This window comes from Podarcis vaucheri, assembly GCF_965113315.1.
Source record: "Podarcis vaucheri genome assembly, chromosome: 10".
Lineage (NCBI taxonomy): Eukaryota > Metazoa > Chordata > Lepidosauria > Squamata > Lacertidae > Podarcis > Podarcis vaucheri.
In genome coordinates this window covers 40,411,199-40,425,840 of record NC_138748.1, presented here as the reverse complement: position 1 = coordinate 40,425,840, position 14,642 = coordinate 40,411,199, and the positions used below count along the sequence as shown (strand labels likewise).

General features: G+C 40.7%; 1 protein-coding gene across 6 annotated transcripts in view; it reads left to right on the top strand.

Moving 5' to 3' along the window:
- Positions 1-14,642, top strand: part of ANKS1B (ankyrin repeat and sterile alpha motif domain containing 1B) — a 366,454-nt gene that overhangs the window by 91,102 nt on the left and 260,710 nt on the right. For all 6 annotated transcript variants that reach the window (XM_082240761.1, XM_082240767.1, XM_082240757.1 and 3 more), the window contains one exon: positions 10,741-10,906. In XM_082240761.1, the coding sequence (XP_082096887.1) occupies positions 10,741-10,906 (166 nt within the window). The remainder of the gene's footprint in view (positions 1-10,740; positions 10,907-14,642) is intronic.

The following is a 14,642-nucleotide window of genomic DNA, read 5'->3' as shown; positions in this document are numbered from 1 at the left end:
GAAAGTTAATATGGAGGTCGGATGGCCAAAGTATTGTGAGATTTTAGAACAGGATGGAGAGAAACTGAAATTAAAGAGCCATGAAAAACTAAAACCCAAAGTACAAGATTGGCTCCACTATTATCAAATAATGGAGGTTTTTAAACAAGACAGGAAAATTGGCTTCCAGGTGGAAAAATCAAAACTCGAGACAGAACTGCTAGAACCCAATACTAAGAATTTGTCAAGAATTTATAACTTGCTGTTGAAATGGAACACACAAGATGAAATAGTTAAATCAACTATGATTAAGTGGGCACAGGACATTGGTCATAATATTATGTCTGCTGACTGGGAAAGGTTGTGGAACACCGGAATTAAATTTACGGCATGTAGTGCCTTAAAGGAAAATGTGATGAAAATGGTATACAGGTGGTACATGACCCCAGTTAAGCTAGCAAAAATTTACCATTTGCCTGACAATAAATGCTGGAAATGTAAGGAAACTGAAGGTACTTTTTATCATCTTTGGTGGACATGCCCGAAGATTAAGGTCTTCTGGGAGATGATATATAATGAAATGAAAAAGGTATTTAAATATACCTTTCTTAAGAAACCAGAGGCCTTTCTCTTGGGCATTGTCGGCCAATTGGTGCAAAAAAAGGATAGAACATTCTTTATGTATGCAACAACAGCAGCAAGAATATTGATCGCAAAGTATTGGAAAACACAAGATCTACCCACCGTGGAAGAATGGCAGATGAAAGTGATTGACTATATGACATTGGCGGAAATGACGAGCAGAATTCGAGACCAGGGAAAGGAGACTGCGGAAGAAGATTGGAAGAAATTCAAGATTTATCTTAAGGACTACTATAAACTTGATGAAGCTTAGAATGTCGAGATTCTATAGAGAGAAAGGGCTGCAGTAATATAAGATTAGAATAAGAAAGGACTATGATGAATTAGAGTTGGAAAAAACATTTATAAGTTGCTATAAAATTTGGACATGAGGATGCAGAAAGGGGAGGTATGGGGAAGTCCGAGGAAAGAAGTTTATGAAATGACATTATGAAATTATACTTGTTTGTTTGTTTGTTTTCTTTTTTGTGTTTGTCTGTTATAAAAACTTTTGTAAAACTAATAAAAAATATTATAAAAAAAAAAAAATGAAAGGTTCTGCATGATCAACCGTCACCCCTCCTTAGTGAACACAAGGCAATGTTTGTTGGCAACGTTTCCATACCGTATAGGTTGTGAGCATCACAGGGCTCATGCAGTGGCTCCACGTCTCTGCTTCCTGCTATCCATGTGAGTGGGCAGTATCTTGGCTTAAAAAACAACAACCCACCTACACTATTCTGACATTACACGTTAATGCCGTTATCAGTTTAGTATTTCATTTGTTTTACTTTGTAATTATAAATAGGGATAGTTTTGCCAAAGTTGTTATCATCTAATGCAAGTTTACGTGGATTTTGACCCGTGATGAGGGATGTATCTCACGAGGCATATCTGGATGTTTCCCAGCAACTTCATAAACTTCCTGTGCTTGTTGCTTTCCTGAGACTGCAGAAGATTGGCAGGAAGGTGCTGTGCATGATTGGTGGCCCACGTTCAGTCAGCATAGTAGATCAGAAAACTTGCATAGCTCTGATATCTGTTATTCATTCACAATTTAAATAAAGATTAAATCATATTATTACCCCTAAACTGAAAATCCAATAATAGGGAAATTGTTTTTCCCTAAAACAAATTAAGGCACAAATCCTTTCCTTCCAGATTGGAAAGTTGGTCCAGGTGGCTGCTGATATTGCAAAGGTTGTGGGTTCGATCCCCGTATGAGCCCGCTGCATATTCCTGCATTGCAGGGGGTTGGACTAGATGACCCTTGGAGTCCCTTCCAACTCTACAATTCTACGATTCTGTGTGCATGAATAGTGCCTCAATTGGATGCACTCAAAATGGTCACCACCTGTATAGCATTTGACTACTAATGTATCTCTACTGTATAACACAAAGAAAAACAGAGGGTCAGAGTAGAGTTAGGTGGCCTTTGACTTTATGTAGCCATACATCACACATACATCTGTGAAAAGATGTATAATAGCCTATTGCATATAATAATTGGGCAGAGGGGAACTCAGCAGCCTGTCAGATGCAGTTATGTACAAACGGATGCAAGAGCAGATCACACACTTGTACCAGCATATGCAAAACACACTCTTATACTGCATCTCCCTCTCTCTTTTACACACAAACACATACACAGATGTACCAGCTTCCTTCCCCCATCTACTGTCTTCCACTGCTAGAGCCTGGTGACAAAATTGCTATTTTTATTTTGGAGAGCGGGTTCCACCAGAGAGGCTTCCATCTGCCAAACAGACATGGTGACAATAACTGCCCTTAGTTAAATGACAGGTTCAAATAGGAACTTAAAACCTTATAACAATTAATTTCCACTACGTTGACAGAAAGCATGCCCTGGCAATATCCTTGAATTTCTGCCATAATTTAAATTGCCCAAATGAAAAGGTGTAGATATGATTTGGTGCTGTGGAGATAGAGGGGGGATTGCAGATGTGGAATGGCTGCTCTTCACCACCAAAAATTTAAACTGCTATGACTTTGCCAGTCTTTATTAGACTTTTTTGGAATGAAGTCAGAATATGCCAGGCTTCATTAGTTTTTTTGGAACTAGGTCCAAATATACCCCTTACTAGATAGATTCCTTGTTTCAAATATCATATTGATATGACAAATTGTCTTGATTTTACGAAGAACAGAATTCTCATGCATTAGGAAGATAAAATGCTGGGAAAGCCACCCTCCCTAACTTTAAAGCTCTTATGGCTCGATAATTCAGCATCCTATTCTTCCCCAGCTCTGCTGCCCCCCCCATTATATGCACAGGTTCGTTGCAGGAGAAGAAATGCTTATGCTGCTTATTCTTATTTTACTTCTAGCCATTTAATAATAGTTGTTTGTATTTGTTGAGAAGCATAAAAGACTGATCAAAATATTCAGATGACTTGACTGAAAACTGCATTATGTTTCTCACACATATTTTTAAAATAAAAAAGCAGATGTGGAATGTATTCCCTAAATATGCACATAGAAATGATAGGATAACAAACTGAGCTATAACATGCTGCTCATAACATACATAAGAGTTTCAGCAAATGTGCCTCTTCTTAATTTTAATACGAACAAAATAGTGAAAGTGTTCCCCTTGTAGTTTTGTTTTCCTTTTCAGCCACCCATTTAAACTTGGCAATGTCAATATTCACTTTGCTTAGCAGAAAACTGATAAGAGCAAGAGAGCAGGGTGCAATCATGTCCCCAGTGCTGTTTGGTATCTATATTAAGCCATTGGGGGTGGTAATTAGGAGATTTGGAACATGGTGCTACAAGTGTGCTATTGATACCCAGTTCTATTTCCCTGTTACATCTAAGTCGGTTGTGGATGAAGGTTATGTAGGAAGGTGGTCCAAGAACTGGGTAATTTAGTTGTTCTAGATGGATTGCAGTCCCCAAATGGAGCAGATAAATATCTGTGATGCTTTTTGGTTCTCATTTGTTCCTGGAGGCCACAATAGGTAAGAGTGTCTTTTACCACCTTCTGCTGATATGTTAACTATGACCATTTCTGGACAAGGCTTCTCCCTTCTCCCTTCTCCTTCCCCTTGCTTATATGTGATTCTACATCCTTTATTGCATCTAGTATACTTGCAAAGGAGTTGGGAGTCATGTTTAATTTCTAGTAAGAGCAGAGAATGTCAAAACAACTGGCAAGGATACTGATGGCACAAGGTCAGCAGGACTTCTGCAAGTACCTTATCCAAGCCAGAACCAAGTCTCCGCACCAATGTATTAATCCAAGTTTTTAGCCAGTAGAGAAAACAGCAAGTCATTCACATCAACAGGACAGGCTTCATCAGACATCCGTTGTTGCAATAGGACAGATTGAGCAGTAAAACAACAAAACAATAAACTAAAAGCAAAGAGAAGCGATGAGGTGATAAAGCAGCTGGTAAGACGTTAGAACTGTGAGTTTAAAACCAAGAAGTGGCTAAAAACTACTTAAAAGCTTAACTGAAAGCAGAAGAGTCTGACTAGGCTGCTGTCTCCGTCGCCATCTTGGCTCCTCAAATTCATTCATTTTATTCATTCAAGTACCTTATCCACATTCTCAGGTCTCAAAAGCTGGAACCAATCCCACAAAACCAGACTAGATGATGCAGTTTAATTTGCTGCCTCAGTGTGTCCTCAAATAGTTGTCCACTAGCATTATTTGGAGGGTTTAATCTCCTCAGTGAATGAAGTTGCAGCAGCTCTCAGAAGCCTGCTGTGACAGGTTTGCTAGGCATTTCGATAATAAAATTGCTTGCCTCTGCAGTGACTTGGATACCATTGACAGTCAGACACCAAATGTAACACTCTCTGCAATGAGGTTTGCTCAAAACGTTGAGAGGTACAAAATTATGTACCTCTTTATTCTGAAAGCAATAAAAGGCATGTGCTATGTCATTGTCCTCCCCAAAATGTGACAAACTGAAAAAGAGATTTGAAACGACAAGCATATCAGCACATATTACTTTACAAGCTGTATGACCCTCTCAGACTGGGAAGACCAACTGTTTATAACCTACAATATTGCCTGGTTGTCACACTAGAATTGTATATTTTTGTTCCTAAATTCCCCACTTCCCTGCCAGATACAGATAGCCGCTAGAACTGAATGGGAAACAAATAAATGAATGAATGTAAGATCCCTAGTGATTTTTAGGCCACCTGCCAGAACACCAGCAGCCACATAAAAGACTTCCAGACACATTGTACTGGGCCTGTAGATCTGTTTCCACATTGAGTCAATCTTATCAGAAGAACACTGCTCCGAAATTTGGCAAGAAGGCAAGCCAGACCTTGAAGTCATCCTTTATGCCCTTGGTAACCCTAAAATGGTGGTGAGAAAATGTACAAATGATTCCTTCCAGGCCTTCATCTTCTTCTTTTGAAAATCTGGTTGTCTGAACTTGCACATGTATCTTGAAATGTGCTCTTTTTAAACTAAGTTTCATTTAGTATATATCTGGTTGTTTCAGCAACTTTAAAAATATGTTTCCAGAGAATTAAAAAGAACAACTGTCAAATGATAGAAACCCTGTACAGATTGTGGCCCAGCAGCCCCTCTTCTGTGGCATATGTAGCAATCCTGTGGATGTTTGTTCAATTAAACTTATTCCAGGGAAGTCTTCTGTTTTGTTCTCTGATGTCCTGGGGCTTGTAGCATTGCAGGTTCAACTAACATTTTGCTGTATTGGTGGTTTCCCTCCTTATGTGAACAAAATGAGGTAACAACTATGAAAAAGTTTAGAAATTATATGACTTACAATGTTGTTGTTGATTTATTTTTACCCTGTCCATCTGACTGGGCTTCCCCAACCACTCTGGTGGCTTCCAACAAAAAATAAAAACACAGTAAGACACCAAACATAAAAACTTCCCTAAACAGGGTGCCTTTAGGTGTCTTCTAAAACTCAGTTGTTTATTTCCTTGACATCTGATGGGAGGGCATTCCACAGGGCGAGCGCCACCACCAAAAAGGTCCTCTGCCTGGTTCCCTGTAACCTCATTTCTCGCAGTGAGGGAACCATCAGAAGGCCCTCGGAGCTGGATCTCAGTGTCTGGGCTGAATGATGGGGGTGGAGATGCTCCTTCAGGTAATTTTTCACACAACCCTTTTATTATTTCAAAACGATATAAGTTTATTGTTCTAGCCAAAGTTTATTGTTCTTCCCAAACCTACAGCAACAGTACCAATAAAATAATACAGATAACAAATCCATAATATGAACCAACATCCACGATGTAAGAGAGATTTCAAGAGACACCAACAAACTTGAATCCAACTTGGTTTCAAATTAAACCTCTGAATTACCACCACAATATATAGCACTTTAATCTAACTCCTTTTTCCTGATATATTTTGTTGCAGTCAGTGCATAGAGGGCTGCTCTCTGTGTTACAAAGCTATTATTGTCACTCCCAAAAAACATACCTTCACTGAACCTGCTTTTGGAAAATTGCCTTGTTATCCTAAACAGATTTATGCACATGACTTTACTTACTCCCAATTTTAATACCTAGCTATAGATAGCGCTGTCAACCTGTCTGTTATCATGCGATCTTAAACTGCAAAATGTATTTATCATAAGAGCCTTCACAGGGGTATTGTGCAGACAAGTTAACTTTTCTCTCTCCCTCTCCCATATGTGTATTTGATGGTGGTGGGCTTGTATTTCTATTCCATTATCTCAGAGTCGAAGTAGACTGTCATGGTCACTTGGTGTTGCATAGGTGCTGGTATGCAGAGTTTTTCCTGTATTTTGATCTAGAGATTATGAGATACTACGAAATAGATAAGAGAGCTCATCTTGTCCAGTTCTGATGGAAAAAAGAGTATGCAAATCTTTAAGCTGCAGAAAATCCTTTGGGGAAAAGAATGATCTAAGTTGTCTTAAAGCTGGAATTCTCATTATAGCATGTTTATTTTTAAAAATAAAATAAAAGACACATCATGTTTAGTGGGCCTTGCAAGCTAGTGTGTTTAGGACTGCAGCCTATGTTAATGAGCAGTGAAAATACTTTTGTCAATTTAGAAAATGTATATATATATATAAAGCAAGCTTTATTCTCTGAGTTTGCCACGTTGCACTTCCAAATTTAGCTATTAAGTTACATTCCTTCACATTGGCTCATCTCTGCTTCCGGGTGAGTGCTTTCAGGAACCATATACAGTGGTACCTCGCAAGACAAAAAACTCGCAAGACAAAAAACTCGCAAGACGAAAGGGTTTTTTGTTTTTTGAGCTGCTTCGCAAGACGATTTTCCCTATGGGCTTGCTTCGCAAGACGGAAACGTCTTGCAAGTTTGTTTCCTTTTTCTTAACACCGTTAATACAGTTGCGACTTGACTTCGAGGAGCAACTCATAGAACGCGGTGTGGTAGCCTTTTTTGAGGTTTTTAAAGACTTTGGTGATTTTTTGAAGCTTTTCCAAAACTTTCCCGACACCGTGCTTCGCAAGACGAAAAAAATTGCAAGACGACAAAACTTGCGGAACGAATTAATTTCGTCTTGCGAGGCACCACTGTAGACTGAGTGCCCCAGGCCTTGGTGTAGCCTTAGTAATATGCTTGCTTATATTAACAGTCCAACAGGAATTCTTTTCAGGCATGGTTCAGTGATCCTCTGTAAAATGAAATCTGGGGGATGGCTAGCCAAAGAGTATGACTAATTCGGGCAGAGGGCAGACAGAGACAAAGGATCCCTTGCACACTTGAATATATTAGGTGTCAGCATACATGTTCTGGTGATGTTTCTCATAAGAACTGAAAAGATGGGAAGATTCTTGAGTAGAAGCAGGAACTCATCCTGTTTGAGAGGTTGCTCTACGTCAGCAACCATATGACCCCCCCCCATGTGCAGTTTTGTGATTAGTAATTGGCAAATCTCTTTCTGTTTCTTATTTTTCCAGTCTTTCACTTCTCCACATTTCCTCATTAGTTTGTGATTTTTTAAAAAAATCATCTCTCCTAATATACATATTTGTGTGCAATTTTGCCTTATATACATGTTTGCAACACAATTTTCCCCTAATATAATGCATATTTGAATGTTATTTTCACCAATATATGCATTTTTATGCGCACTTCACCTGAGTGTAAGTATTTTTGTTCACTGGAGAACTGCATTGCAAAATTCAGAATGGTTTGTATTTTGAAGGATGGCAATGTTTCGATTTGCATATTGTTTCTGTTTGTTTGTTTGTTTGTTTGTTTGTTTGTTTGTTTGCATTTTGACCATTCAAGCTGTAATACCATTTTGCTTCACAGTGCCATTTTGGTAGCATTAGACAACTTTATTCTGAACCCAGAATAGGACTAGTTGTTTTTGCTAATTTCCCTTAGTAACTGAAATGTAGTGCCTCTTATCCATGGCATGCTCTGACTCTGGGCAAATTTGTTTAAAGTATTATTGCTTTTCCAGAGCTTTGAGGTGTATTGTTTTTAAATAAGTTACTTCTAAACTTAGAGTTCCCTCCCAGTTTTGAAGGAGTTCTTCCTACTGTGCCTCAAATAGTGGGCTTGATCAGCAGCAATTAGCATGTGATCTTGCCTCTGCCTTGAAAAGCTTCACCCACTGATTTCTGTAGTAGGACGATTGCTATTTATCTGGAGTGGACGGCTGAGCAGTGAAGTGGTTGGGTTTGCAAATTAGAGCAAATTATTCAGAAAAGGGAAAACTGAAGCACACTGTAAAGAGCTCCAAAAGGATCTGTCAGAACAAGTGAATGGGCAACAAAATGGCAAATGAGTGTAAAGTGAAGTGATGCATATTTATTTTAAAAATTCTGCTTTGTATATTTGTTGGGGTAATGTGTGTTGAGTGTCTAAAGTGCATAACAGCAGACATGTACTGCACAAAGGAGTCTGCAACACGTTTACTGGGAAATGTACGCAATCCTGTTGAGATTTGCATATTCTTTAAGGCATGTTGGAACATATGTATATTGACTAAGAAATGTACACAATTTCTTGTTCATGGACAGACCCTATGCACAGTCTCCATGAAGTATGATGAATGTACACAGGGGTAGTTTTTAAAAAACACATTAGTTGCTCAATCGCATCCCTAACATATACACTGGATCTGAACTTATGACAGCTACCCAAAGTAGCTCAATGAAAATGTCAACCCAATATGTGGCAGCTGTGAAAAATGCAAAGTCCATGCTAGAGATTTCTTTTGGGGGGTGTATGTGTTGGTATTGTAAAACACTTATATAAATCCATAATCTTGGAATACAATGTACAGTCCCAGGCATCTCAAAAAGAAAATAGAATTAGAAAAGCTATGAAAAGAACAACCACAATGATTGGGGTGTGGAGCACATTCCCTATGAAGAAAGTCTAAAGGTTTTTTGGGATAGGCTATTTAAAAAAATGATTATTAATACTGTATGGTAATGATTGACACTTATGAATGGTGTGGAGAGAGGCTTTCCCTCCCTCCCTCCAACTAGAATGTGCACACCACAGTACTAGAACCCAATAAAACTGATCATCAGCCTGGAGAAGAGGAGGTTAAGGGGTGATAGGATAGCCATGTTCAAATAGATAAAAGGATGTCACATAGAGGAGGGAGAAAGGTTGTTTTCTGCTGCTCCAGAGAAGCGGACACGGAGCAATGGATCCAAACTACAAGAAAGAAGATTCCACCTAAACATTAGGAAGAACTTCCTGACAGTAAGAGCTGTTCGACAGTGGAATTTGCTGCCAAGGAGTGTGGTGGAGTCTCCTTTTTTGGAGGTCTTTAAGCAGAGGCTTGACAACCATATGTCAGGAGTGCTCTGATGGTGTTTCCTGCTTGGCAGGGGGCCCTTGTGGTCTCTTCCAACTCTATGATTCTATGATTCTATCAATAGGTTCAGAACAGAAAAAGGGACACATTTTTCATACAATTCATAGTTACTTTAATACTTAGCATTTTTATGATTGTTGAGATCATTTCCCATACATAATCTTTGCAACACTTCTGTAAGGCAAGCCTGTATCACTGTGCTCATATTGCAGATGGGGACTCAGAGGATGTTGTTTGGTTAAGGCCATCTAGTGATTTAAACTTCTAGGGACCTGATTATACTAGGTCCATCCTAGTGGGGGACCCAGATTCTTACCCACTGCCCTAGAGCACTATTAATGGTAAAACTTTCAATATTCTGGACACACTATACAGCTTTTTGCTATTGTTTCAACTGTTCAGTGCTAAGTAACTGATACAGTCATATGCGCAGCTTTATTCTGCATGTAAACTTGGACAGCTCTGACATTTCAGATTAGTTTGTAGAGATTGAAGGCTGAATCATCTCTAATTGACTAAAATTAGACTCTAATGAAAGTCAGGATTTGATTTTAGGTATATTACTCAATCATAAGACAACAGCTAACAGATTTCTTAAAAATGTGCTGTATCCACCCTGTTCTATCATTGTTGCCCAGAAGTCCTGTTTATATCAGCTGAGGAAATAACCTTTACAAACTGTCAATAATATTGGAAAAATATCACTTTCTACTTGGATGTAGGAATAACGAAACATGCTAAAAGATTTTAACATAGTTTTTCCCCCTCCTCTCCCTCTGTTGTCTTCCATATGGTCAAAAGCTACACTGCAAATTTAGCTTCTTGGGGGTAGGAACTTTTTGCATATGGAACTACATAAAGCATTGTGCACACTACTGTAAAAATAATATAGTATGATCTTTAATGTAACGTAGTATAACAATAATAATGTTCATGATAATGTTTGGACAGCTAGCTGGTTTTTCTATCCTTGCTATAAAAATTAACCATGAATTCCTTTTTGAGGGAAAATATTATTTTAACAATTGCTAGAAATTATTTCCAAAAGGAAAATAATATGCAGCAAACCTATGCACACTTATATGAGAGAATTATCTCAATGAGACATTCTGGTTAGATATGCATAGGATTATTTGAGATTAAGCCCTATTGAACTCAATGGGATTTACTTCTGACTTTGAATAGGCATGTATATAATTGCTTCCTTATCTGGTACTTTTAGAACTTCCAATTATTAACATCACACACACACACACACACACTCATTTACACACTTTTGCTGTCTTCAGAAGGGCCATTTTTTAAAATTAAAAAGCTATATTTCTTTATTTCAGGAGTCCTTTCCAAAGAAGAGGAGTTATACACTGGAAGCAGTGCCATCTGCTGCTTCTGAGGCATTTCCTGTAGAAAATGAGAATGATCTCTGTGATTTTCTGGATACCACAGTTACAAAGAAACCCTGTTCTTTAGAAATAGCAAGAGGACATTCCTCAAAGACAGGTAAATGCAGCTAGTATTTTCTCTTATAATCAGTGCATTCTACCATTATGTGGTGCACACATTTTGATTAATAATGTGCTATGTACTTCTTTGACGGATGGATAGATACTATGTGCCCACAGTGGGAAGCAAATACAAATTCCCTTCTCTGCGCATGAGGAATCTCAGGGGATGCTGGCTTCATCTGATTGGTGGTTCCCTTTCCTCCCAGGCCAGCATTCCCCATTGAATGCCCAGAGTTAATGGAGTAAGTTTTCCACTGTTCTTGTTTCTTGATTCCGTGATTCACCGGGGATGGCCTACACTATTTGCATGTCAGCTGGAAATAATCTGTAATTTGCTAAGACTACCTTTGTGAATATATGGTCTCCCCCCCACCAGCAATAGCTCATTCTTAGAGCATCTCCTTCCTGAAACCCCAGAGAACTGCTGCTAGTCAGTGTAGAAACTAGATGGACAATTGATCTGACTCGGTATGAGATAGCTTCCTGTATTGTCCCCTCTCTTATTCTAATTAAGCCTCTCCTCCTTACAGAGGGGAGGAGTTGTGAGCAGGAGTCATTTCCCCCGTTGGCAGGGGGCATTCCAGCCAGCGGCATAGCGTGAGTTGTCAGCACCCGGGGCAAGGCAAGTAATTTGCGCCCCCCCTAACCCCTAACCTGCGAGTTGCCGCTGGCGCTGCCGCCCAAACGACGCCGCTTGCCCGGAGGAGGAGGGGGGCAGAGAGGCGAGGAAAATGCAACGGCCCAGCAGCTGCAGCAGCACCAGCGGAGGCGGGGCTGTGAGGAGGGGCTGCCTGGCGCGTCCTCCGCGGTGAGCGCTGAGAGCCGCTGCCTGCCGGGCGCCTTCAGCCCGGACGCGCGCACAGCTCGTCGGTTCCGCGAGACATGCGGCTCCGCTACAGCCTGCGCCCGAGGCTCTTCGGCGACTCAGGAGGCAGCGAGCGCCCCCCCGATGTTGCGCCCGGTGTGGCCGGAACCCCTGGCACCCCCCACGCTACGCCACTGATTCCAGCCCCTGCCCAGCTGGCTTGGCTGTCGTGCCACGCCCCCAGGTAGCCAACCAATCAGGTGGAGGCTTGGAGGTGGGGCTTAGCCACTCAAATGCGGCTGCGGCAGTACTTCCCTTTCATTCCGCTGCTGGTTTTCATCGGATCATACATACTAATTATACTTACTTAAAGAAATCCTTTCCGTTGATTGAAATTCAGTAGTTGGTTAAGTAGTTTCCTAGCCCCGGGCCATGGTCTTGCTTGCTTGCCTGTCATGCCAGTTTGTCCCTGCTCTATACAGTGGTACCTCGGGTTACATAGCTTCAGGTTACATACGCTTCAGGTTACAGACTCCGCTAACCCAGAAATAGTGCTTCAGGTTAAGAACTTTGCTTCAGGATGAGAACAGAAATCATGCTCTGGTGGCGCAGCAGCAGCGGGAGGCCCCATTAGCTATAGTGGTGCTTCAGGTTAAGAACAGCTTCAGGTTAAGAACAGACATCCGGAACGAATTAAGTACTTAACTTGAGGTACCACTGTACTTTCAAGGAGTGTTGGGGTAATGACAGATTGAACTCTAGCTTCCTGCAAGTAAAGCAGGAGCCTGGAAAATATATCCAGCCCCCTTCAGGCCACTATAAATACTGAAGCCTGGCTTTCTTTCTCACCTGGATGTAGGTAGGCTAAAAGGGAAAGTGATGGTGGCACTACCCAAGAGTAAATAACCAAAGATGCCATGGTGTCTTGGCCGGCGGTGGGTGGAGGCAGTGGTATTCTCCTGGTGGTGGTGCTGTGTTTGTGGGATGAGGATGGAATGAGGCAGCAGCAGCAAGTCTGGGACTGTTCTGGGGCAATCCTTTCTCATAGGATCAGTTTGAGTACTGCCCTGTTTGTTACTGAGCTTGACATACAGTGGTATCTCGGGTTGCAGATACTTCAGGTTGCAGACGCTTCGGGTTACAGACTCCGCTAACCCAGAAATAGTACCTCAGGTTAAGAACTTTACTTCAGGATGAGAACAGAAATCGCATGGTGGCAGCAGCGGGAGGCCCCATTAGCTAAAGTGGTACCTCAGGTTAAGAACAGTTTCAGGTTAAGAACGGGCCTCCAAAACAAATTAAGTTCTTAACCCGAGGTATCACTGTATTGGTATTTAATATGGTACTATATTTCAAAATGGTGCCTATCATTGCATTTACTGAGTTTCTTTCCAAGTTACCATGCCCGTTATATTACTGGAATTGCAAAATGTAATCTAGCCACAAATAGATGGAATGACTGTCCTCTGCTTCATAAGCCTTTTAATGGATTTAGATATGTATTACCTTATCACTGGATGCAGGCTTTATTTACCTGTGCTTCTGTTACTGGAGGTCTAAACACAAATGCCTCTTATTTCACAGAGATTAGTGTCATGGGGGTTGGGGTGCTTGACTTCCTTTGCTTGCGTACGTGTGTTTTGGTCACAATTTAGGTAGAAGGTGGTTTCATAGAGGAGTTACGTAGAAACTGAATTTTTATTTTCACTTTTTTACTGTGTATTGAGGAGGCTTAAAGTAAGCCTTGCTTTTAAAAAAACCAAACAACTCCTATTTTTCAGCAATTTGTCTCCCATCCGACACTTAAGTTAATAATTCAGTTGCCTTTCCTTCATGACAGATGTTGCCCCACTTACATTATTTTCCAGTTCCAGAGCAGCACCTGGATAACCTCTACTAGACACTTCTATTAGGCCTATTAATTTGCATGTTTTCACTTTGTGACAAAATAATTCTGGTTATATATATATATATATATATATGCAGGTTTTGGTGTCTTCGGGTGTCTTCCCGTGTAAGAGTCGGGGTGTCTGTGCGACGTTTCGACGAGGTCTCACTCGTCATCTTCAGGCTGGTGCTTTCGGCTTCTTGTTACTGGAACAGAGCAGAATCTGGTGTTTGAGTTCCTATAAATACTGTTGAGGGGTGTGGTGTATAGCCTCCAACGTTCTGGGCAGAGAGGAAGTTCCTAGATTAGTGTGCCTTTTCTTCTTTTGTTCCTTAATTACTTGGGGGATATCTTGAGTGATTTCATGAGTGATATTCTGAATACCACTGGGTGGGTCATTAAGTGTAGATTAGTTGCTAAAGCTTTTGTGTCTTGACCTCTTGAGCTTGTGAAGAGTTTTTCTGAGAAGATGGCTGTGCTGCATTTAGTTGTGCTCTGGCTTGGCTTCGTGTATAGGGGCGAGCTGTGGTTTTGTGCCTTGTGCCAGCCAGATCTGCATGTAAGTAGCGGTTGGTGTGTGTTTTTTTCCAACCGCTACTTACACCAACCGCTACTTACACCAACCGCTACTTACACCAACCGCTACTTACATGCACAATCACACCACCACCCTGCACAAATAAACTCCGTAGCCAAGACTCTCATCTCCAGAACCAAACGCCTGGCTGACAAAGACCACTTGACAACTGAGTTACAGAATCTCTCAAATGTGTTAATCGCCAATGGATACCAGAAAAACAGGGTTACGAAGCTAATCCAAAAAGAAACACCCCCCAAAAACCAAGACACAGAAGAAAACAATGGCATGGCCCTCCTTCCTTATATCAAGGGCACTACAGACAAAATCAGCAAAATCCTCCATAAACACAATATCAAAACAGCCTTCTGCACCAACCAAAAAATAGCCAATATCCTCAGAAACCCAAAAGACAAAATCCAGCTGGAAAACCAAGGGGTCTATGAAATACCCTGCAAAGT